Below are 22,208 nucleotides of genomic sequence, written 5' to 3'. Positions count from 1 at the left end.
CCCATATGATTACCTCCTCATAGACAATATGTGTACAAAATTTGGTTGAAATCGGTCCTGGGAATTGAAAGTTACACAGTTCGTTTTCTAAACAAAACCCCTCCCACCACCCCTCTCTCTTTTCCAAATGACCCTCCCACCCCCTTTGTTAACTTCCTCTGAGGATGGAGAATGTATGTACCAAATTTGGTTGAATTCGGCCCGTGGAGTTGAAAGTTACACAGAATTGTTCGTTTTCTGAACAAAACCCCTCCCACCACCCCTCCCCCTTTTCTACATGACCATCCCACCCCTTTGTTAACTTCCTCTGAGGATAGAGAATGTCTGTACCAAATTTGGTTGAAATCGGTCCTGGGAGTTGAAAGTTACACAGAATTGTTCGTTTCTGAACAAAACCCTCCCCACCACCCTCCCCTTTTCTACATGACCATCCCACCCCTTTGTTAACTTCCTCTAAGGATAGAGAATGTCTGTACCAAATTTGGTTGAAATCGGTCCTGGAAGCTGAAAGTTACACAAAATTATTCGTTTTCTGAACAAAACCCCCCCCACCCCTCCCCTTTTCTACATGACCATCCCACCCCTTTGTTAACTTCCTCTGAGGATAGAGAATGTCTGTACCAAATTTGGTTGAAATCGGCCAAGTGGTTCAGAAGTAGTTAGCGAACATACATACATAGATTGGTTTTTATATATATAGATTGGGAGAGCGTATCGGGGAAAGAAAATTGGTTCTTCTTAGGACTAGCATTTTCTGAACAGAAAGGTTTAATTGCGAAAATGGACTGTTTCGATGGCATCGGCGTTTGGCGTGGAAGCTTGGTTTCTGTTAGTGATTGCATCCATTCAAATTTACGGGCCTAATTTATTGAATACAAGAAAGCTGCTTTTCGGCGCGCGACCCATTTTGATCGGGATTCTGCAAAGAGCGGTTTAACCATTTATAAGGCAGTATGGCAACTATATTGCCACCAACAAATCATATGTTTTTCTTTTAACAAGAGCTCTACTTATTATTTCCTATGTAGTGACTATATTTACTACCTAGAATTGTAAAAACGCATTGGGAAAAGAAAATTGGTTCTTCTCAGGACCAACATTTTATGGAAGGAAAGAGTTAATTGCGAAAATGGACTGTTTCGGTGGCATCGGGTTTGGCGTGGTAGCTTGGTTACTGTTAGTGATTCTATCCTTTCAAATTTACTGCATCGTCTCCCTCCGACGCGCTATCAAAATCGCTATTTACGATTGAGTTTTGCACTTTAAAGAAAGATTATTTCGGATAGTCGGATCAACCTTCTTTTGTATAAAATGGTGGCTTTTGTATAAAATCCATGAAGACGCCACCTCAGTGGAAACTATCTACAGTATCCATCCATCGGTGAACGTCGACAGACAGATGCCGAGAGATAATGTTTTGTAATATGAAGAAACCTCGGCTTGAGTAAAATTTCTGTTGTAATTCCTCGCAACAATACGCATCTTAGATAAACAACATCTCATAACCAAATTCAGAATCTTGCGAGAAAATTTCTTTGGATTCTTAGAATTTGTCATTCTCCGTACCGTCCGTTGTCTGCTGCGGAATCCCGATCAATGTAGCTCGCGCACGTAGTAGTAAAATTCTTCTTTATTTAAAACATTTTTTTGTTCTACAATCATTTTTAACATATACAGTGATCGGCCGGCTTGGCCCTCCAACTTCAATTTCAATTATTGTTATTATTATTATGTTTTTACTTGATTTTTGAAATATAATGTATCATGACGGCCTTCAGGAAGCGCTAGTGTGTTTTTTAAAATTTGATAACCTAACTACTATGTACACTAATATTCACAGTAGCTGGGAAGATTGTAGCGTTGTAGTTTGTACACCAGGCCATCATGCCATACATTGTCAAATGCCTTCTCGACATCGAGTAAGGCCATGGCGGATGGTTTCGAGACAAGCTTGTTCCGTCTGAGGACGTTGGTAACTCGGGTCAGTTGGTGTACAGTTGACCGACCGCGTCGGAAACCAAACTGTTCCTCCAGCAAGATGTTGAGATTTTCGGCAGACTGAAGTAACCGATGATGAATAGCTTTTTCGAATAGCTTGGATAACCCTGAGAGAAGGCTGATGGGTCGATAACTTTTGGGGGAGGAAGGATCCTTCCCAGGCTTCCTGATGGGGATGACTTTCGCTGACTTCCAGGACGATGGGAAGTAGCTGAGCCGGAGACACTGATTAAAGATCAGCGAGAGGTGCTCAAAGAACGGAGCACTCATGTGTTTGAGCTCGAGATTCAGGATGCTGCCGAAGCCTGGGGCCTTCATGTTCTTCGACGATTTGATATAGGCCGTCAATTCGTCAGCTGAGATTTCCAACCCCTCCGAGAAGTCGTTGGGAATCAAATGGATGTTGTTAGCATGCTCGTTGACGGCTGCTTCGTGTGGACTGATGATGTTCTGCCCAAGATTGTGTGAGCTGACGAAGTGACGACCTATTTCAACGACCTTCTATGCAGGAGTTATCAAGCGATCCTTAGAGCCATTATTGTCTAATGAATTCAAAGGTGGAATGGGCCGAGGCTTGGATTTGAGTATTTTGGTCATTTCCAGAACGGCTTAGCATACTCAGGAGAGTGCGGATCTTATTCGAGAAGTCGTTATTTTGAGGTCCACCATTTCCCTGGCCTTGATAATTTTTTGTGATTCTATTGCAGCGTACCTTAAAGCTCAGGCGAAGTCCAGTACGCTGAAACTGCCTCGCGAGTGACATTCCGCAATCGAATCAAATCTTTGGTGAGTGTATCGATGTTTAAGGAGTTGCTTACCTGCCGAGCCGTCGATACGTGTTGCTCTCAGGCCGCCGTGATCGCCTCCTCGATAGCGCACAGCTGGCGGTCGATACTTTCTCCGGCGTCTTCCGGACGCACCTCGTAGTCGACGGTGTTATCGACGCACTGCTGGAAACCGCTGCCAGTTCACTCGGTGGTAGTTCCGCCGTAACTGCCTGGTGCCGAGGCCCAGTTCCGCCACCACCGGATAGTGTGATCCGAACTGAGCTCCTGGTATACAACCGGCTGCGAGACGTGGTCACTCAGGTTTGTTATGTAGTGGTCGAGCGTTGCGTGGGCACCGGACCGACTCAGCCGAGTGGGGGAATCCGGGCTCAGGATCGTGTAGTGGCCTTCCTCCATGTCGTTGCTCCAGATGGTGCCGTTTCGATTGCCGCGACTGTTGCCCCAAGCTTGATGTTTGGCATTCAAGTCGCCGGCAACGATATACTGGCCTTGCCTCCGCGTCAGCTTGACGATGTCCCTCCGAAGGGCAGCCGATGATCCATCGCCAGCTTTGGTCTGCACGCCGCAGTACGCCGCGATGAGCGCGATTGTGCCGACCGAAGTGGTGATTTCGACACCAATGGCCTCGATGACACTGAGCTGGAAGCTCGGAAGCAGACGACAGTTGATGTTGTAGCGAAGAGCGATGGCCACACCACCTCCCCTGGTAGGCCGGTCGAGTCGCACGATGCGGAAGTCCGGGATGTTGATGCTCACCTCCGGTTTTAGGTGCGTTTCGGTGATGAACGCCACGTCTATTTCCTTCTCCTCAAGGAAATCCTTCAGCTTCAATTATTTTGCTCTTGAGCGAAGCAAGCGTTCCAGTTGACCAGGCCCACCCTAGCAGCAGCCATTTTCGATGATGAACATGCCAAGAGTGAAGACCTGGTCGAAGCGGGTTTTGCAGCCGCGCAGTCGAGTGGCGAGTTGCGCGAAGATCGGCATCAGTTGTTCCGGAGTGTACAGCGGAGCAGATTCTTCCGATGGGACAGCTTCGTTCTCCGACTGCCGACGGAACCCAGGAGGAGAGCAGGGGCCATTCGCTGGTGGATGGTGCCGACGATGTTGGAGCTTGGATCGATGCCGCTGCCCGCTGCCAGTCGCTTGTGCGTCTGTAGCGGTGGGAGTAACGGAATCACACGACGGGGAGCCAGGATGGCTGGAAAGTTCACCCTCGTTGATAACGGGAACACAGTTCTTCTTCGGAATAGTCCTGGTGGGAAGCGCTTCTTCCGGATTTCCAGTGAACTCAGCTCGCTTTGGGCAGCCCTTTGTGCAAATGGTACACCGATGTTTACTGTCGCCACAGTTGGCGCATTTGAGATCGGCCACCTCCATCTTGTCGCACTCTGTCAGTCGGATAGGGTTCTTACGCCACACTTGTTGCAGCGCGGCTTCATTGCGGCAGCGTTCTTGGTGCCGTGCCCGAAATTGGAAGCAGTTGGTGCATTGCGTGAACATCGCGGTGCACTGGCCGATATCGCTGCCCCAGTCAACGATGGTGTAATTTTGATAACGCCAACCAGCTTCACGTCCTTCCAGGTAGTGGAGCCGTGCTCCAGATGGATCAGGTAAAGCTGGTCGCGATATCTCCTCGCCTTGTCACGTGACGAGCGATCTTGTGGACGGTTACTGGCTTCAGATCCGCAACTTTTAAGCTCTGCCGTTGGAGCTCTTCCTCCTTCATGTCGTGGGGAGTCCTCGCAGCAAAGCCTTGTGCGGCTTCGTGCGGGGTGGTCATGAGTGGTACTCATCTTGTGGACTTCGAGGAACTCCGACGGATTATGATGGTCCTTTTGCCGGCATTCTTTCACGCCCTCGCTGCAGAGCCGAAAGTACATTGCAGCCCTTTGCGATCAGCTGGCGAATTTTTGGGCGCAAATCCGGCGGATCGCCCTTCACAAACACGGGCGGGCACTTCTCCTTCCGCTCGGTTGCACCTGCGCAGCTGCGATTGCTGCTTCTTCCTCTTTTCGGGGATTCCGGCGTCATCAAGCGCAACGGCGAGAACGTTGCTCTGCAAAAGCTGCTTGGAGGGTTACCGCGCCTCCAAGAGCAGTGCGCAGCACTTTTCCAGCGACCAATCGTACCGAGTCTCCCAGACGGGTCCGGAGAAAATAACGCCAACGCGACAAGCGAAAACGTAAACAGCGAACGAACGAGAAAAACACTTCGAAAAACGAACAGTGGGTATACTGTGACATAACCGCTAAGTGGACGTAGGACTTGACTTGACCATGCCTTTACGATACATAATATGTCCAAATTTCTCATCAACTATTTTGGATAAATAATCGGCGTTGCATACCATTCCTTGGCAAATCACGTCATCAAACCTACACAGAAATCAAATCTACCTCGAACAAGAATCATCAAAAATTTTTTTTTTTTTTTTTCCCTTTATTTATGTGAATTTTTAAATTTTTAAGTTCTTCACTCGTCGAGAATACCAAGGCCAGGGGCACTTGGTAGGGGGAGGGGGCAGGATTGACACCCTCAGGTCCAACCGTGGGACCTTCCATTGACCAATTTTAATACAAATAGACTTAATATATGAACATTTTAAAACTTAATACTAACACTTAAAAATTTGAATGGTTAATGACTAAAAATCGACGACGAAAAGGGGAAACTATGGAGTAACATACCAAACGATAAGGTTTAAACATCCGACTACAGGAAAGTCCGGATAATCCTAGGTAGTAATGATATAGGTCCAGGTGACGTTGAGTGCGCTACTCTCCTGGAGATAATTGAAACGGCTTGTGGCAGAAGACTTACCCCAATTGTCGCGGGCAAGCCTCTTATTCCCTCTGGTCTTCCAAATTCAGAACGGAAATTAAATCCCGAAAATTCCAATATACCCGACCATAGTAACAAGTATACAGAACGTCGGGAAATAAATCAAACAACATCAGAACGCTGGATAACAGCCTCAGAGCACTGAAATTGTTGAAAGCAGCATATTCGTTCTTGCATTGCTTGTTTAAATCGGAGGTTAATGTTGCGAGGGGACTTAGAAACCTGGGTTTGGGTTCCCGGACTGACCGGTCACTGGAGGTGGGGACTTATAGCCTTGAATAACCAAGGAACGCCCGAAAGCCTCGAGTTGTGGAAATTTGCTCCAAGATTGAACTCGGATGGGACCAGTGGAGCCAGTTAAATTGTTTGGTATAGGCCCCCATCTTTTAAGAAAGATATGAGGGCGGCGGTGCTTGCAGCGTCGTCGGATAGTGCATCCCTAATGCTAACAGGTATCCTGTAGGTATCCCTGAGAGCCTGATATTTGGGGCATCGACAGACATAGTGTTCGACGGAGTTGTGAACATCACAGACGTCGCAGGTTGTATGAAAAGGGCTCCTGTCGAAGCTATGCGGAGAGCCGTGTGTGTCCGGTTCGTAGCCGGGAGATGATTTGCCGTTCTTGAGGTTGGATAGGTCTGTCCATGCCAATGTGGTCCCCTTTAATTTTCCGAAGGTATCCGGAAAGTTGTGGCAAAACCAGGAACTTTCCCAGTTTTCTTCTGTACGGTTTTCCTTATCCAGGTTTTTACGTCATCCAACGGGACTGATGACCTAAAACGCTAGCCCTGATATCCGTCTCCGGGAAGGAGATCTGTTTCCAGGCACTCCGCAGTGCCCCGGAATCCAAGCGAAGATCGTGTTCGGGAGCATGTTCGCTAAAATGCTTTGGATCCAAGGGTGCTTAGGCTCGTCGCTCTGGAGTGCTGAAATGACGCTGGCAGACTCTGCTGTCCGACTCGGACAGGACGAGGATGGGTTCACTTGATGTATAGGTGGCGGCGATGAAAGCCGCGGCTGCTTCGGCCGAAAAGATGGTGCACATGTCCGGGAGGCTTTTTGACACAGTGAAGCCGGTCCCAGTGACCCCTGATGCCGACTCCACGGCCCGAAAACCGACCCATCCGTAAACCTGTGCTCGTGGTTGGGAAAATCTCTGTTAAGGAGCTCGGCCACGGACCTTCTAAAAGCCATGGAATTGTCGCCCCTGCGTAAGTTGCTAGCCATAGAGCTATTTGCAGTGGCTGTTGAGAAGTGCGAGCGCCTCGCTCCATGCCAGTGGACTCGCACCACTGACCGACGCCGGCCATCGTGCGCATAATTTGATCCCCTTCAATGAGGAGAGGGATCCTGTATTCTTCGGAGGTGGCTGCGGCGAAATAGACGGCTTTGCGGCAGATGGCCGCCAGTGCACGGTGGCGAAAAGACAAGATGCCTGCCTCGGCACAGGCAGACTCGGCTGATGTTGAGGGTAATAATCGTGATGCGGCTCAAACGTAGTAATTGAAAGTCGGCGACAAAACCTCGACGAGATTACAGTGGGCGATACAGGTCAGTTCCAAGCCGTAGAATAGGCGGCTATCAATAATAGCCTCCCCTGATCTTTTAACCGGAGCCTCCTGTTGTTGATCTGATGACGCTTAGACAAGGTCTGAACCAGGTTGACTCTGGTCCGACAACTTACTTTGATTTCGCGGAAGTGCGGGAGGAACGAGAGGCTCCTTTCAATGGAGACTCCGAGAACTTTCACAATTTTGTTGGGGATGCGCTGGTCACCCAGCTTAAGGCTCGGTCCGGACAGTTGATGCCTCCATCTGCAGACGTGTCCTCTTACAGATTTGCTGGCTGTCATAGTAAAGCCCACCGAGTTGGCCCAACGGAGGACGGCACTGGCTGCAGATTGTGCCTTGATCCGTGTATGACCGGGCGTGTCGCCAACGACAACCAGCAGAATGTCGTCGGCATATACATAGATATACGGGAGGGAACGAAACACCCTGTTCATAGCCACGAGGAACAACGTGACGGCTAGATAGGAGTTTTGTGGAACTCCTGTTTCCTCCGGGAAAGTCCTCGAACTTTGATTATCAATCATTACTTGCAAAGAGCGCCCTGTGATAAAATTCCGGACAAAAGCAAGGAGATTGCCGGAAAGTCCTCACTCTTTAACTGCTGGAGGACGTAGGGGGTCCAAGTCTTGTTGAAGGCCTTGGAGATATCCAAGGAAACTAGATCCGCGTGCTTGCCGTCATTGTAGGCGTTCTGTAGTACATCTCCCAAGTATGCGAAGTATGTTCCCGTGCCGTATCCCGGGCGAAACGCGTGTTGGCGGAAGCCGAACCTTCCATCGGCTTCTAATTTGTCCCTCAGACGACGATTCACTAACCTCTCCACGACCTTGGAGACACAAGATGTTAGTGAAATAGGCCGGTACTTGGTGACATCTCGGGAGGAAATGTTGTTCTTGGGGATAGGTACAACGAGGCTTTTTCCGCCACTCGTCCGGAAAGGTTTGATCAGACCATGCTTCGTTGATCAACTCCAGAAAGCGGATTTTGGCGCAGGAGGAGGTTTTGATCATGGGATAACCAATCCCATCGGGACCTGATGATTTTCCGTTACCCTTGAAAGGGCGAACGACAGTTCAGGGGCGGAAAACGGAGAATTAAAAGCGGAATTTTGTGAATCCTGAGGGACTCGAAAGTTCGAGAGAGAAGAAGATCTGCTGGCAACAGTCCGCTGAAAGTGAGCTGGATAGTCGTCGACGGAGACTAGACCAGCAAAATATTCCCCGAGGGCATTGGCCACCTCCGGGGGATCGGTGATGGTACGATCCGGTGTATCGAGATGGATGGGGGAAAATCTTCGCTTACCGCTAAGTGCGTTCACTTTTCCCCAGAGTTCGGCCGCAGATTGGCCGGGGTTGACCGAGTCGAGAAAATCCTCCCACTGTTTTCTCTTTGCTTCAAGAATCACTGACCTGCATTCATAGTGTTTTTCTTTATAGTCCTGGAGGGCAGTTGCCTTGTTAGGATGACCAGCGGGAAGTCTCCGCAGCGCTCGGAGAGCCTTCCTTCTCGCCTTAACCACACGGCGCGTGTCGTTCGACCACCAACGGAGTGCCTTTCGTCCTGGTCGAGTGCTAGTTTGTGATGTGCAGGCAAAAGCGGCATCGAGAACGGTTTTGGTGAAGTCGGGGAAGGTTGTGGGTGTGTTTCGTCCAAATTTGCGTCGAAGGTGGTGGTCATATGCCTCCCAGTCGGCGGCATCGTAGCGCCATTTTGTCCTCCGGGTGATGTCTGGGGGCGAAGTGTGAACAGTTACCGAAGTCGGATAATGATTGCTCCCAAAAAGGTCGGTGGACACATCCCATTTAAGAGATGGGAGTATGGACCGACTGGCTGCGGTCACATCGATGGCGGTGGCCGAGTGGCCGTTAAAGAAGGTGGGCGAACCGTTGTTTAGGGTTACTAGGTCCGCGTTCTCGAAAGATTCGAGAAGAGCAATACCACGGGGATCAGACCTACGATCACCCCAGGCTGGATGATGCGCGTTCATATCCCCCATGAGGAGGATAGGATCGGGGGTGTTGGTAATGATATCGCTTACCTTTCTTTCGATGCCCGGTTGGGGGCCACAGGGTAAGTAGAGATTTACCACGCTGACTTGATAGCTACCTCGGAGACGGACACCGACAACTGGAAGGTTTTCGTTGAGCTGAAGTACATCGAACGGGATATCCCGAAGGACCCCTATCGCCACCGAATGCCGGATGTTCGAACCTACCTTGATGATCCACTTGTACTTTCCTCCAAGGGAGCGGTCCATGGAGTCGAGAACAACCCGATTGACCTCCTGGAGGCCAATGATCCACGGCGGGTTGGCGTACGTGAGCAGTTGTGGAAGTTATTTCAGGAGCCTTTGATGTTCCGCTGGAGACAGAGATTGCTTCCAGCGGAAGAGTCGGGGTCGGGAAGGGAGCAAGTGTGCTACCTTGGTCCGGAACCAGCAGAAAGTAGGGGCGAAGCGTTCGATATACCAGTCGAGTTGTGCTGCTCAGAGGGGAAGAAACCAGGTGATGAGTTGCGTTGCTGTCCCCCGGGCGAGACCGGGGGGGTGCCGTAACCGACGGGAGAGTCGTACATGGTCAGATTTGTATGTTTTCTGGACCCAGAAGAAGGGTCGCTAGAAGGAGCTTTGTCAAATTGCTGGAAGTTGTAGGACTTATAACCCAGGTTGGAGTGCCTGGGATGCCTGGAACACTGGGTCTGTTGGGACTTATTGCCCGGGTTGGTGTCCCCGGGGTGCCCGAAAAGCGGCCGAGAAAGAAGGGACTTACCACCTGATATGATATTTTCAGGGTGCCCGGACAGGCTAGCTATACTCACAGCATCTATTTTAGTTGTTGTTCGGTTGGACACGTTGCTTCTCGATGGCTTGTATCCCACGTCGTCCATCGGGGAATAAAATTGCGTCCCGAGTACGCCTAACGGGAAACGCTTGACTCCCTCGGAGTCCTCCGGAGAAGCAGCGGCTTGAAACCTTGCGCTTGACAGTTGGCTTGCAGGGGGAAAGTGCGTCCCTCTTCCGTCTATCCCCGAGCGCCGGGGGGTTTTCCCCAGTTCCGGTGTGGGAAAGACGTCCGCACTGGGGGGGCCCCGACTACCGGGGGATCTGGACAGGCTCTTCTTGCTTGACTTTTCTTCGTCCACTAGATGCCGGGGTCGACCCGGTCGTTCCGGTGGGGTCATAACGTCCGGTCTACCGGCGCCCCGACTACCTAGGGCACCGTTATTGTGCTCTTCGTCCGAGACCGTCCCCGGACGCCGTGGTCGGTCCAAAGGTTCCGGTTGGGGTATGGCTTCCGGTCCTAAGGTGCCACGACTGCCTGGATCAGGAAACGGCACATATATTGCAGTAGTGTAGTCCGTTTTTGGCACGTTGGAGGCTATAGCGTGTAGTGTGTTAGGGTATTCATTGAAAAGGTGGTTAAGGTTTAGTGGAAGGTCCGCCACCTTATTTGCTGGTGACACGCTGTGTTTCTGGGACATTTCTGGGAACTTTTGGGTCAGGGAATGTGTTGCTGAGACTTCGTTTAGGGGTATTGAAGTCCTGAAGCCGATTCCGACATTGGAAGTGGCGATTTTAGCCATAGATGCTAAATCTTTTGCTTGAGGATTTCGGTTGTGGAGAGAGAAACTTCCTTATCTGGCGATATTTTTGGACATGTTGGCGTTACTGTCCTGCGAAGTCTGGGGGCAGGAGGGTGGTAGGAGACTCGTTGGAAGCCGCCTCCGGTGAGGTTGCGCTAGATGTTGTCTTGGATGTCGGCTGAGGAATGGGCGTCGTGGTGTTTTTGCGGGGAAAAGTTACTCCGTGGAGAAGGAGCTTTTGCTGTCCTGTTCCCTTTTAACTGCTCATTCTCTATTCTGAGAGTTTGTACCTCGAGACGGAGAGATTCCAGCTCTTTACGCATAGTACGCATCTCTGTCAATATGGCGGAAACATCGTCCACCACTGGTGTTGGCTGGGTCGGCTGGTTTGCTGGGGTAAGGTTTCTCTGGGCGGCTTCAGCATAAGACCCTACGTTTCTCTTCTCTTGTTGGAGGATTCTTCTGGCCTCCGGGTAGGTGCAACCGTGGTCGACTTTGATCCTCTGTACGTCGTTTTCGGCTTTGTAGCCGGGGCATGATCGGCTCGAAATACCGTGTTGGTCGCTGTTACACCTACCGCAGAATTTTGGTAGATCACATCTCCTATCCTCGTTGATCGGATGAGTACCCGAACAATTCCCACAGATGCAGTTTTGTGCCTTGCAGCGAGCCTTGGTGTGGCCGAAAGACCAACAACCGAAGCACTGCATCGGAGAAGGGTAGTAGGGCCTAGTTGGGCACCTTAAGAAACCGAAGAAGATATATTCCGGTCTTGAGGTCCCACGGATGGTGAGGACGAGCAGGGGGGTATTAATCCTTTCGTCGCCAACTTTTTTGGTGATGCGGTGAACTTCGTCCACTCCTTGATCATCCAGCTCCTTGCGTAACTCTTCGTTGTCGTAGTGAATAACATCCCTGCCGTATGCAATGCATTTTACTCGGCACGGATAAGGGATAACTTCAACAGCCGTACCGTGCTCCAGCTTCTCCATCTTAGTCTTTTTGTCAAAATGAACTTGACTCCTGACTTTCAGCGCATATGTTCTACCTTCCGGAAAAGCCGAGTCTATGTTCCCACCTAAAAAGCGTTGAACGGACTTTTTATCAGGAAAGGGGCAGATGGGAGGGATTTCCCGTCAACTCCCTGCATGCGTAGCACCATCAGGTCTCCGTGTTCGTCCCTAGGGTCCATAAAGGTTGGAAGGGTACGTCTTGTGTGGCTCCCGTCAATTTTTCTAGGTGGGTAACTGTTTCGGAAGGGTGGTCCTCCCCCAGGTGGGGGCGGCCCAGACTTTTGCAGACATCCCAGAACGTCGGAAACACCCCAAAAGTTGGAAGAAGTAACCAGACATGCCTCTTACCGTTGATGCGTCGAAAGAATGACTCAAATCAGACCAGAAGTGCGGAAAACGCCTTATCTGCAAAGTGTCGTAACTAGTCAACTACTGTAGTTACGACCTTCGGACTTTGACCAAGGGGGAGGCCTCCCTTAGGAGATCCGATTCTATGGGGAGGGGTAAGGGGTTTATTGTAACTCAAGGGAAGGAGAGGGGCAAATGCGGGGAAAATTGGAGGGGTAAATCGCACTCAAAATCTATGAAAAGGGGGGGGGGGTGGCGGGGGGAACTTCTCACGGAGAATCGGTTAGGAGGGGGGGGGGGGGGGAAGGATACTGGTTTGCGGGAGAGGAAGAAACTTTTGGAGGGGAGAGGAGTGTTTTGCGGAGGAAGGGAAGGTCCCGCACAGACGATGTACTGACCTGAAGGATGGGAGAGAGGTCAACTATCCAGGTTCCACAAGCTTCACCGGGGATGAACCAGCTGCAACGATTTTTTTTTTTCCGTGGGGTTTACCCCGTCACTACACTACTGTAAACTCTGCTGCCTCTTCCCTTGGCAGGAGGAGGTAACCGGCACTACCTCAATGTCAGGTTCTTCAATGACCGAAAGGTGCAAAAGTGAAAATTGTCGAAAACAACACCGCACCAACCTTAGCCACAATAGCTTGGCGGCGAGGAGAAGGCACACACGCACAGTCACTACAGGTTAAATGTGTGCCTTTCCTACCAAAATGCACCGAGGAAGGCACCCAAAGGAACCAAAGTCAAAACTTTGGGTGCGAGTGCACTCGAACCCGCCAAACACTCAACGGAAGACACCAAGTTTGGGGGTTTTCCTTGCCCCAAATGGGCCACCCGAGCACTACAGCGCACAGAACGCGACTTCTTCTTCCTCTTCTAGGGTCACTCTGTCCACCTGGATACACCCTCTCCGGAGGGAGGGGTTGAAAACCGCGGTCTTTCCCACCTCTCTGTGAGGGGAAAAACCGGCGTGTACGGCCGCACGAACGAAAAAACGCGAAAAACGCGGGAAAATCACTGGGGATTGTGTCAGTGAATTATCACCACACCGCACGAAACACGGTAACCCCGTGGATTCACAAATAAAACACTAAAATAGCACAATCAAACGAATAACAATAATGTAATCGACCAGCGATGTAAAAATCGTCCGCACTTAAACGATGCTAATTGCAAACTGTTTAGCCTCGACAGTGGCAATCTTCCCACTATAGAACTGCCTGAAATAAGACACAAGTTGGCCCAGCAGGGGATGTAGGGCTTCTTAATCCGTGCGATAGCGACTGAAGGAGAACACTATTTTTAACTGTTAGAGCCTTGAAAAAGGGGCCCTCCTTAGCCGTGAGGTAAGACGCACGGCGACAAAGCAAGACCATGCTGAGGGTGGCTGGGTTCGATTCCCGGTGCCGGTCTAGGCAGTTTTCGGATTGGAAATTATCTCGACTTCCCTGGGCATAAAAGTATCATCGTGTTTAGCCTCATGATATACGAATGCAAAAATGGTAACCTGGCTTAGAATCCTCGCAGTTAACAACTGTGGAAGTGCTTAATGAACACTAAGCTGCGAGGCGGCTCTGTTCCAGTGTGGGGATGTAATTCCAATAAGAAGAAGAAGAAGAAGCCTTGAAAAGGCTGTTTGCTTCGGCTAAGTCCAAAAAGTAAGAAAACGATCTTTTCAAATAACCGCGAATTTCAAGTGGTGGTATAAAAAGACTGAATGCTCTGCGAGCGAATTAACTTTTCTTTTATACCTTATTTTGAATCTTCTCTGCTTCCCAATTGGTGGGCCAATCAGCTAGTGTCTTGTATCCCGCTTCTTTGTCAGCCAAAGCGTCATCATCATCAACGCGTTCGAGAAGGGCTTCTTCTTTTTTACGCTTGTTGCTCGCTGCTGGCGTCTATTTCCCTAACGGGACTTTTCGCTTGATACAGGCCAATAAGCCGGGCAAGCGAGCTTAGAATTGCAGTTCAGGTGAGAAGTACGTGTTCTTTTCTGAGACAACATTGTTAGTAGTAGATGGAAGGAAACACCCGGACATGGGATTTCGGGTGATAAGATTTAGAATTTGTAACATGGGACGATCATTCAGTCACGTTCGCTTTGTGTGCGGTCAGTATCAAACAATGTTTATCTAAATATTTCTTGATCAATGCCAAAAAATCCAACATTTGATGAAACATCGATTGATAGTTTATTAATATTTGAGCTGTTATAGGTTCAGTTCAATCAAATTTAATTGCTTATTTCCGGCGATTAAATCACTTGACTTGGACGTTAATTTACAATGTTATGAAACTCATATGTGAATATGTACGTTATGTGGAATATATTGATTTGGAAAATGTATTGGAGGTAACCACTTTCCTTTCGATGGGACTCGAACCCATGACCCTACAGTACGCTAGACTCTAGAGCGGTTCAACTGGGAGTTTATGATTATTTAAAACATTATGAATCGATGTCTGCAGGAATACCAAACGCTTAACCGCTGCTGCCATCGGCCAAGAAAACTTGATCAGTAGTGTTGTCGTCGACACTCTATCGTCACACACCGCCGTGCCGCGCTTACTGTTGGCTTCTCGACAATGCCGGGCTGAAAATGCCGATGATGCTGACCTAAGAATGCTGACGATTCTGCCTTGGTATTAAAAAGGCTTCGGTTTGCAAATGCGTGGCTGAGACGATGATGCAATCGTTCAAAAATTCCGACGATGCGATGCTGTTATTGCTTTGCTTTTTTCGGTCAGATTGAGAGGAAAAATTCGCGCTGCGCTATTTTATGCCTTCTTAGCAGACCTAGCGTGAGCTCATTCGTTGACGTCTGCACCAATCAGAACGTGGTAATGGAATGGTGCAAGAATGATGCGGTACCCATATTTATAGGTTTTCGTGAATTCAATGCTATGCTTTGAAAACAGTTTTAGGCCTATTGAAACAAGTTTTCGGATATTATCAAGCATTAATATGAAAGGCATACTTGAAAGCTGTCGATTGAGGGGTTAACTGCAGAAATCTGTTCACTAGGGTAAAAGCTATTAACGTTTGAAATCTTTCAACACAGCGTAACGCGGCCGATTTAGAAATTTTGAATTGACACCCGGTATAGTAAAGAGAGACGTAAGTCCTACGTCAAAATATGTAGATAAACATTGATTGATACTGACCGCACACAAAGCGAACGTGACTGAATGATCGTCCCATGTTACCAATTCTAAATATTATCACCCGAAATCCCATGTCCGGGTGTTTCCTTCCATCTACTACTAACAATGTTGTCTCAGAAAAGAACACGTACTTCTCAGCTGAACTGCAATTCTTAGCTCGGTTGCCCGGCTTATTTGCCTGTATCAAGCGAAAAGTCCCGTTAGGAAATAGACGCCAGCAGCGAGCAACCAGCGTTAAAAAGAAGAAGCCCTTCTCGAACGCGTTGATGATGATGACGCTTTGGCTGACAAAGAAGCGGGATACAAGACACTGGCTGATTGGCCCACCAATTGGGAAGCAGAGAAGATTCAAAATAAGGTATAAAAGAAAAGTGCATTCGCTCGCAGAGCATTCAGTCTTTTTTATACCACCACTAGAAATTCGCGGTTATTTGAAAAGATCGTTTTCTTACTTTTTGGACTTAGCCGAAGCAAACAGCCTTTTTCAAGGCTCCAAGAGTTAAAAATAATGTTCTCCTTCAGTCGCTATCCCACGGATTAGGAGGCCCTACATCCCCTGCTGAGCCAACTTGTGGCTTATTTCAGGCAGTCCTTCAGTGGGAAGGTTGCCACTGTCGAGGCTAATATTCTGTGACCGGAAAGATACTTCCTGAATTGTTTTTGATGATTCTTGTTCGAGGTAGATTTGATTTCTGTGTCGGTTTGATGAGAAGATTTTGCCAAGGAATGGTATGCAACGCCGATTATTTATCCAAAATAGTTGATGTGAGAAATTTGGACATATTATGTATCTTAAAGGCATGGTCAAGTCAAGTCCTACGTCCACTTGGCGGTTATGACACAGACATTACCCACTGTTCGTTTTTGAGACAAACTTGTTCCGTCTGAGGACGTTGGTAACTCGAGTCAGTTGGTGTACAGTTGACCGACCGCGTCGGAAACCAAACTGTTCCTCGAGCAAGATGTTGAGATTTTCGGCAGACTCAAGTAACCGGTGATGAATAGCTTTTTCGAATAGCTTGGATAACCCTGAGAGAAGGCTGATGGGTCGATAACTTTTGGGGGAGGGAGGATCCTTCCCAGGCTTCCGGATGGGGATGACTTTCGCTGACTTCCAGGACGATGGGGAGTAGCTGAGCCGGAGACACTGATTAAAGATCAGCGAGAGGTGCTCAAAGAACGGAGCACTCCTGTGTTTGAGCTCGAGATTCAGGATGCTGTCGAAGCCTGGGGCCTTCATGTTCTTCGACGATTTGATATAGTGCGCGGGCTCGAGCGGTTAGTTTTCTGGAAAACAGTCATCACAATTTGAAAAATAAAACACTTGAACAATTCTCATGTGACTTGCTAACTCCAAACGTTATTTATAACTACTGGCTATTGTTTACAATTTTGACGTAGGACTTACGTCTCTCTTTACTATACCGGGTGTCATTACAAAATTTCTAAATCGGCCGCGTTACGCTGTGTTGAAAGATTTCAAACGTTAATAGCTTTTATCCCAGTGAACAGATTTCAGCAGTTAACCCCTCAATCGACAGCTTTCAAGTATGCCTTTCATATTAATGCTTGATAATATCCGAAAACTTGTTTCAATAGGCCTAAAACTGTTTTCAAAGCAAAACATTGAATTCACGAAAACCTATAAATATGGGTACCGCATCATTCTTGCATCATTCCATTACCACGCTCTGATTGGTGCAGACGTCAACGAATGAGCTCACGCTAGGTCTGCTAAGAAGGCATAAAACAGCGCAGCGCGAATTTTTCCTCTCAATCTGACCGAAACAGGCAAAGGATCGTAGTAAACTATGTTCAAATACGGACGCAAAAGTGTTTTCCTCCCGTCAAAAAGTATAAAAAAGTGAAAACTGAAAAAACGAAATCTAAGATCCGGATCGGACTACAATTTCTGTCCAGAGAGGTTTTACCAAGTCAGGAAGTGTGAATGTCAATTAGTGGAATGTAGTGACACCAACCTCAGTTTCGGAAAATGTTCAAGTTTGGACAAGAGTTCATTGGTGGTCGAATTGCTGTCATATTTTAGGATTGGCCCGCAAATCGTATGGGAACTGAATCTTGCTAATCAGGATAAAGCATTTTTCGCGGTGAGTTTGTTCCGGTTTTACTATTCAAAAATCATTAGGAAGGGTTGAGAGTGTGCAAATGAGAACTTTTCAAAGCCTCTGCCTTTGTTGTAGTTCAATTTTTTCGGCCCAATTTGACTTTGTAGTAACACTTATTGTATTAAACTTCGCTTTATGTGTGGACCGTAGTTATCCATTCCCTGATTCAGCACACAATTTGAATATAAAGACCTATCTTTTTTCAAACTATGTTTCGTTTAATAAATGTAATTGAGGCACGGCAACAGTGCCAGTGTTTTCTTACACTGGCTAGGCAAGCGGATTATGTATATCACGTCCAATGGGGCGGCGTGAAGCATAGTCCGCAGCTTGTCTAGTGTCAACTTTTGAGCGTGTTCTATATTCTCCTCCTGCTCATTAGTATCGAGACTCTATACGATAAAGATGGTATAAGACTAATAAACATAAACGAAATTATCCTAGGTTAGTGTTGGAAACCTATTAGAGAAACAATATCCTGAGGGAATAAGATGAATTATGTTAACTTTGATCAATTCATAATTAACTGATTTAATAATTTATATATTCAACTATAACATCAAACCGTTTTAATTGGTCACGGATCATTAAATTTGACACGAAAATTATGTTCAGCTTTTAGTGGAATATATTTACTTGTCGTAGGACTGGTAGACACCTTTACGTGGTGTGTTACGGGGTAAGATCTACCACGGTTACATTGCCAGCTACAGGCAAATCCTGACCCAACGAATACCTTCCTCATTATCCAACTCCGTGGTACTTATGAGGGTGTCGCTAAGTCGGTGGCCTCTCGTTAAGTAAGTACCACATCAACACTTCCTTCCTCTCCCTAGTTACGGTGAAGATGGGCGTGGCCAGGAGTAGTAATCCTCATGCTTTTGTTATTTTTGTCTAAGACTGGAATCAAGGACCACCCCCTTCTTGATTTCTGATAGCATTCTAGATAAGGATCTCAAAAGTAAAACATGAGTATCACTAGTGCCCAATCTACGAATTACACCGTAACAATGCTAATGCTAATGCTAATGCTAATATATTTACTTGTCGTAGGACGAGTTTGTGTGCTGTTCCGTTTGGTTCCACTACTTTATTGTACCTTACGTAAGTCGAGTCAAGTACGAGACACTGAAGACGGCCTTACTGTTGAGGTCGAAATACGTATCTGTCAAAGATAGAATAAGGTGGTGGAATCGAGTCGAGTAGTGCAGGCTCGTCTTACGACGGGTCATTAAATTTGTTAATAAGAAATTGATTTAAGATGACATAATTAGTCTTATTTCTGCATGAATATCTAAGTGTTATTTTTAACATCCCCACCATATATTGATTTGTCTTTTAATAATACAAATCGTGGTGACATGGAGGTTTGTTGTGGATACTGAACATCTCATGCGGTGCAATCTATTTAAGTCTGTCGCGCAGCTCTCCGCAGTATCCGTTGACATAGTGATCAATCACTATCCCTAATTGCAGATTAGTGCGGGGGATTGATTAAATTTGCTCCTTCAAAGGTCTTTATGAGTTTGCCCCGGTTTGTGCACAGCCACAGTACCATTACATTTTAGCTTTACGATATTTTATTTGTGGATAGGGCCAAATCTTGAAACGGTCGAACATGAATGAACCCTTTAAGTTGTAGTTAATGTAAGTGTTACTATTTCAAAGCAAGAATGTTCATAATATTTCATAATATTCATAATTTTTGACGGGAATAATCTAGATAGCGATTGCAGGTAAGACAAATATGAAGCTATTGTAAGTATCTAATATGGCATATTTTGATAGTCTTAGGATTTCGCTTGTTTTTCATCGCTTTATTCACTCATTTTTTTCTCTCCAGGGGGCGAGTAATGGCGGAAAAGAAAAAAATTGTCCCCTCAAATTTAAATTTTATCATCTATTTTTGCATTTTCTTTTTAATATGTCACTTTTAATTATTGTACATTCATTAAATAATTCTGCATTGTGTTATTCACTGATATATTTTCAATTCACAAAAAATATAGTGCCGGAATGTAGTGGATTATTGAAGGTGGATTGAAGCAAGACAAATCCGATTTACGGAGGTGCATTTCACAATATATATTTATTCTGGCCTTTGCTTGCCTTCTATTTTGACTATCTTCAAATCTTCCTTCTCAATGCCTATTTCAAGTATATCTCTTTTGTCAACTATCTTCCTCGCATCCCATTTTGTTAGTAGAAAATGCATCTAAGCCTAAAACATAGCTGATAGGAAAATAGATCAGAGTGCGTTTTTATATGATATGCAGATTGTTCGCGAGAATCAGAAGCTTTTGATCTGCTTGTGCGGTCGATATGTGAATAGATTTAACTAATCGCAATGCTGTACTTGAAAACATGCCTCAGAGACGTTTATTAGGAGTATCAAATTTTCTGTCAGAATTGAGTGAAAAAAGTGGATCATGTTTGTTTGTTGCTTGAAAGACAAATGTTCAGCATTCAGAGTTTACGTACAGTCGTGATTTATTTAGTAGGCAGAACGATCGGCCGGTCATCACATAATTTGTTCTGCTTTGTGCGGTTAGCAGAACGATCGTCCGATCATCGAAGTGTTGTTCTGCTTTGTGCGGGTGAATAAATTAGTTAGATAGTGAAGATTCGCGTCAGTAAGCAGAACGATCGGCCGGTCATCGAAAATGTTGTTCTGCTTTGTGCGGTTAGCAGAGAGATCGGCTGGTCATCGAAAGTTTTGTTCTGCTTAGTGCGGTCTGTAATTAAAATGATTAGTGTTCGTTCGATTATGTTTTGAATTGATCAAACTACACACTATACACGGCATACCGTTTACCAAAACGAACCCTGCCACACTCTCTACCCCATATATCCAACATCCCAGTGATTTCTCGTGGAAGTGCAGATGACTCGTCGGCTTCTATCAAAGCGAGTATCACGTCAACAATTTCCTACCTATTCCTTAATTGACCTGCATTCGGACACGGCCGGCGCTGGTATTGCTTATTTTTAGGGTCACCAGTTCTTACACATTGAAGATGATGTTAATCCCAAACTTCATCTATTGGTTCTCTGTGTAATAACAGCTGACCTGGCAATAACGGAGTAGCAACCGTGGGCGGTCAATCATGCTCATGCTCATGCTCATGCTCAATCTGACCGAAACAGGCAAAGCAATAACAGCATCGCATCGTCCGAATTTTTGAAAGGTTGCATCATCGTATCAGCCACGCATTCGCAAACCTAAAGCCTTTTTAAGAGCAAGGCAGAATCGTCAGCATCATCGGCATTTTCAGCCCGGCATTGTCGAGAAGCCAACAGTAAGCGCGGGCACGGCGGTGTGTGACGATAGAGTGTCGACAACAACACTACTGATCAAGTTTTCTCGGCCGATGGCAGCAGCGGTTAAGCGTTTGGTATTTCTGCAGACATCGATTCATAATGTTTTAAATAATCATAAACTCCCAGTTGAACCGCTCAAGAGGAAATTTACATCTAACATTGTGAATGGATCTTTTCAGAACCACTAATATACTTAGTAAAGAGTTTTTCGCAATAGAATCTGAGGTGAACCGGTCAAGGGCCGAAAACCTCATTAATAAAGACAATAAAAAAGCAATAGAATCATTTTGAAGATGTAGTACAATCAACTAATTAGCGAGCGTTTGCGTGACAATTTTATTAATTCGCGTTCCTGGCGATGAATTGTTACAAAATTCTGTCCTCCTCGCTCACGACAAAAGAAAATGCGTTTCTTATTCCAAGATTTCAACAACAAATTTTGAAATTTCTCCATTAGAATTCCAAAAATTGTCACTTTTTTGAGTCTAAATATTTCAATTTAGAATTTGATTTATTTGTTGATGTGAATAGGTAAATAGCTACTGAATTTTGACTTAGGACTTACGTCTCTCTTTACTATACCGGGTGTCATTTCAAAATATTCAAATCGATCGCGTTACGCTGTGTTGAAAAATTTTAAACGTTAATCTCAGTTCGTCTCAGTGGACGAATTTCTGCGGTAGGCCCCTCAATCAACAGATTTCAAGTACGTTTAATAGTTCATCAAATAGCAGCGCTGTTTATCGCGCTACCAAATTTGATCACCTGTCAGCTGCGCTACTGTTTTAGCAGCGCGTTTAGTAGCGATCGGTAAAGTGTCAAGTAATGATACTGCGCTGCCAAACGGCTTATACTGACCACGGCATCTTGTTCTAAGTTAATGTATTGAAACTGTATATTTTAATAACCAACGAGAAAAATTAATATTTTCTTTTCTCAATCCATTAATACTTCCAGTATAGGAAACGATACCCTGGCAGGATGAATTCTGTTGCTTATAGAGGCAATGAATATATGCCCCATTGGATGATTTATATTTGTACGTATCTTCTCACACGTTATGTGTATCGATAGTACAGTGGTGTAGTAACCGCTTCCCGTTTCAGAGGTCACGAGTTCGAATCCAGAGTATAGCGTTTTGCTTTTTTTTTGCACGTTAAAACAGTTTTTTGGCCATAACTCCGAAACGCAAAGTTCGATCGATCTAATTTTAAATAGGAACCAATGGGACTGTATTCCGCGTCGAATGCAACTTGTTGCGAGCAATCGGATGATGCTAAATACCCAAAAACGTGTCTCACATTTTTGTACACACACACACACACACACACACACACACACACACACACACACACACACACACACACACACACACACACACACACACATATACAGACATCACCTCAATTCGTCGAGCTGAGTCGATTGGTATATAACACTATGGGTCTCCGAGCCT

At 46.5% G+C, this 22,208-nt stretch overlaps 2 protein-coding genes across 2 annotated transcripts; both read right to left on the bottom strand.

Annotated features, from left to right (window-relative positions):
* Positions 1–9,616: 9,616 nt before the first annotated feature.
* Positions 9,617–10,678, bottom strand: LOC134221718 (uncharacterized). Its single transcript, XM_062700905.1, has one exon. The coding sequence runs from the start codon at positions 10,676–10,678 to the stop codon at positions 9,617–9,619; it is 1,062 nt and encodes a 353-aa protein (XP_062556889.1).
* Positions 10,679–10,935: 257 nt separating this feature from the next.
* LOC134221717 (uncharacterized) lies at positions 10,936–11,772 on the bottom strand. The gene has a single exon (XM_062700904.1). It carries the CDS (start codon positions 11,770–11,772, stop codon positions 10,936–10,938), a length of 837 nt encoding a protein of 278 aa, XP_062556888.1.
* Positions 11,773–22,208: the final 10,436 nt, after the last annotated feature.

The sequence above is a fragment of the Armigeres subalbatus genome, chromosome 3, assembly GCF_024139115.2.
Source record: "Armigeres subalbatus isolate Guangzhou_Male chromosome 3, GZ_Asu_2, whole genome shotgun sequence".
NCBI lineage: Eukaryota > Metazoa > Arthropoda > Insecta > Diptera > Culicidae > Armigeres > Armigeres subalbatus.
The sequence above is the reverse complement of the archived record's forward strand: the minus strand, read 5'-3'. Positions and strand labels throughout refer to the sequence as shown.

What these genes read in the sequence shown, in the direction of transcription:
- LOC134221718 (XM_062700905.1), bottom strand. Translation starts at nt 10,678, where the DNA reads ATGTCCCAGAAACACAGCGTGTCACCAGCAAATAAGGTGGCGGACCTT.
- LOC134221717 (XM_062700904.1), bottom strand. Translation starts at nt 11,772, where the DNA reads ATGGAGAAGCTGGAGCACGGTACGGCTGTTGAAGTTATCCCTTATCCG.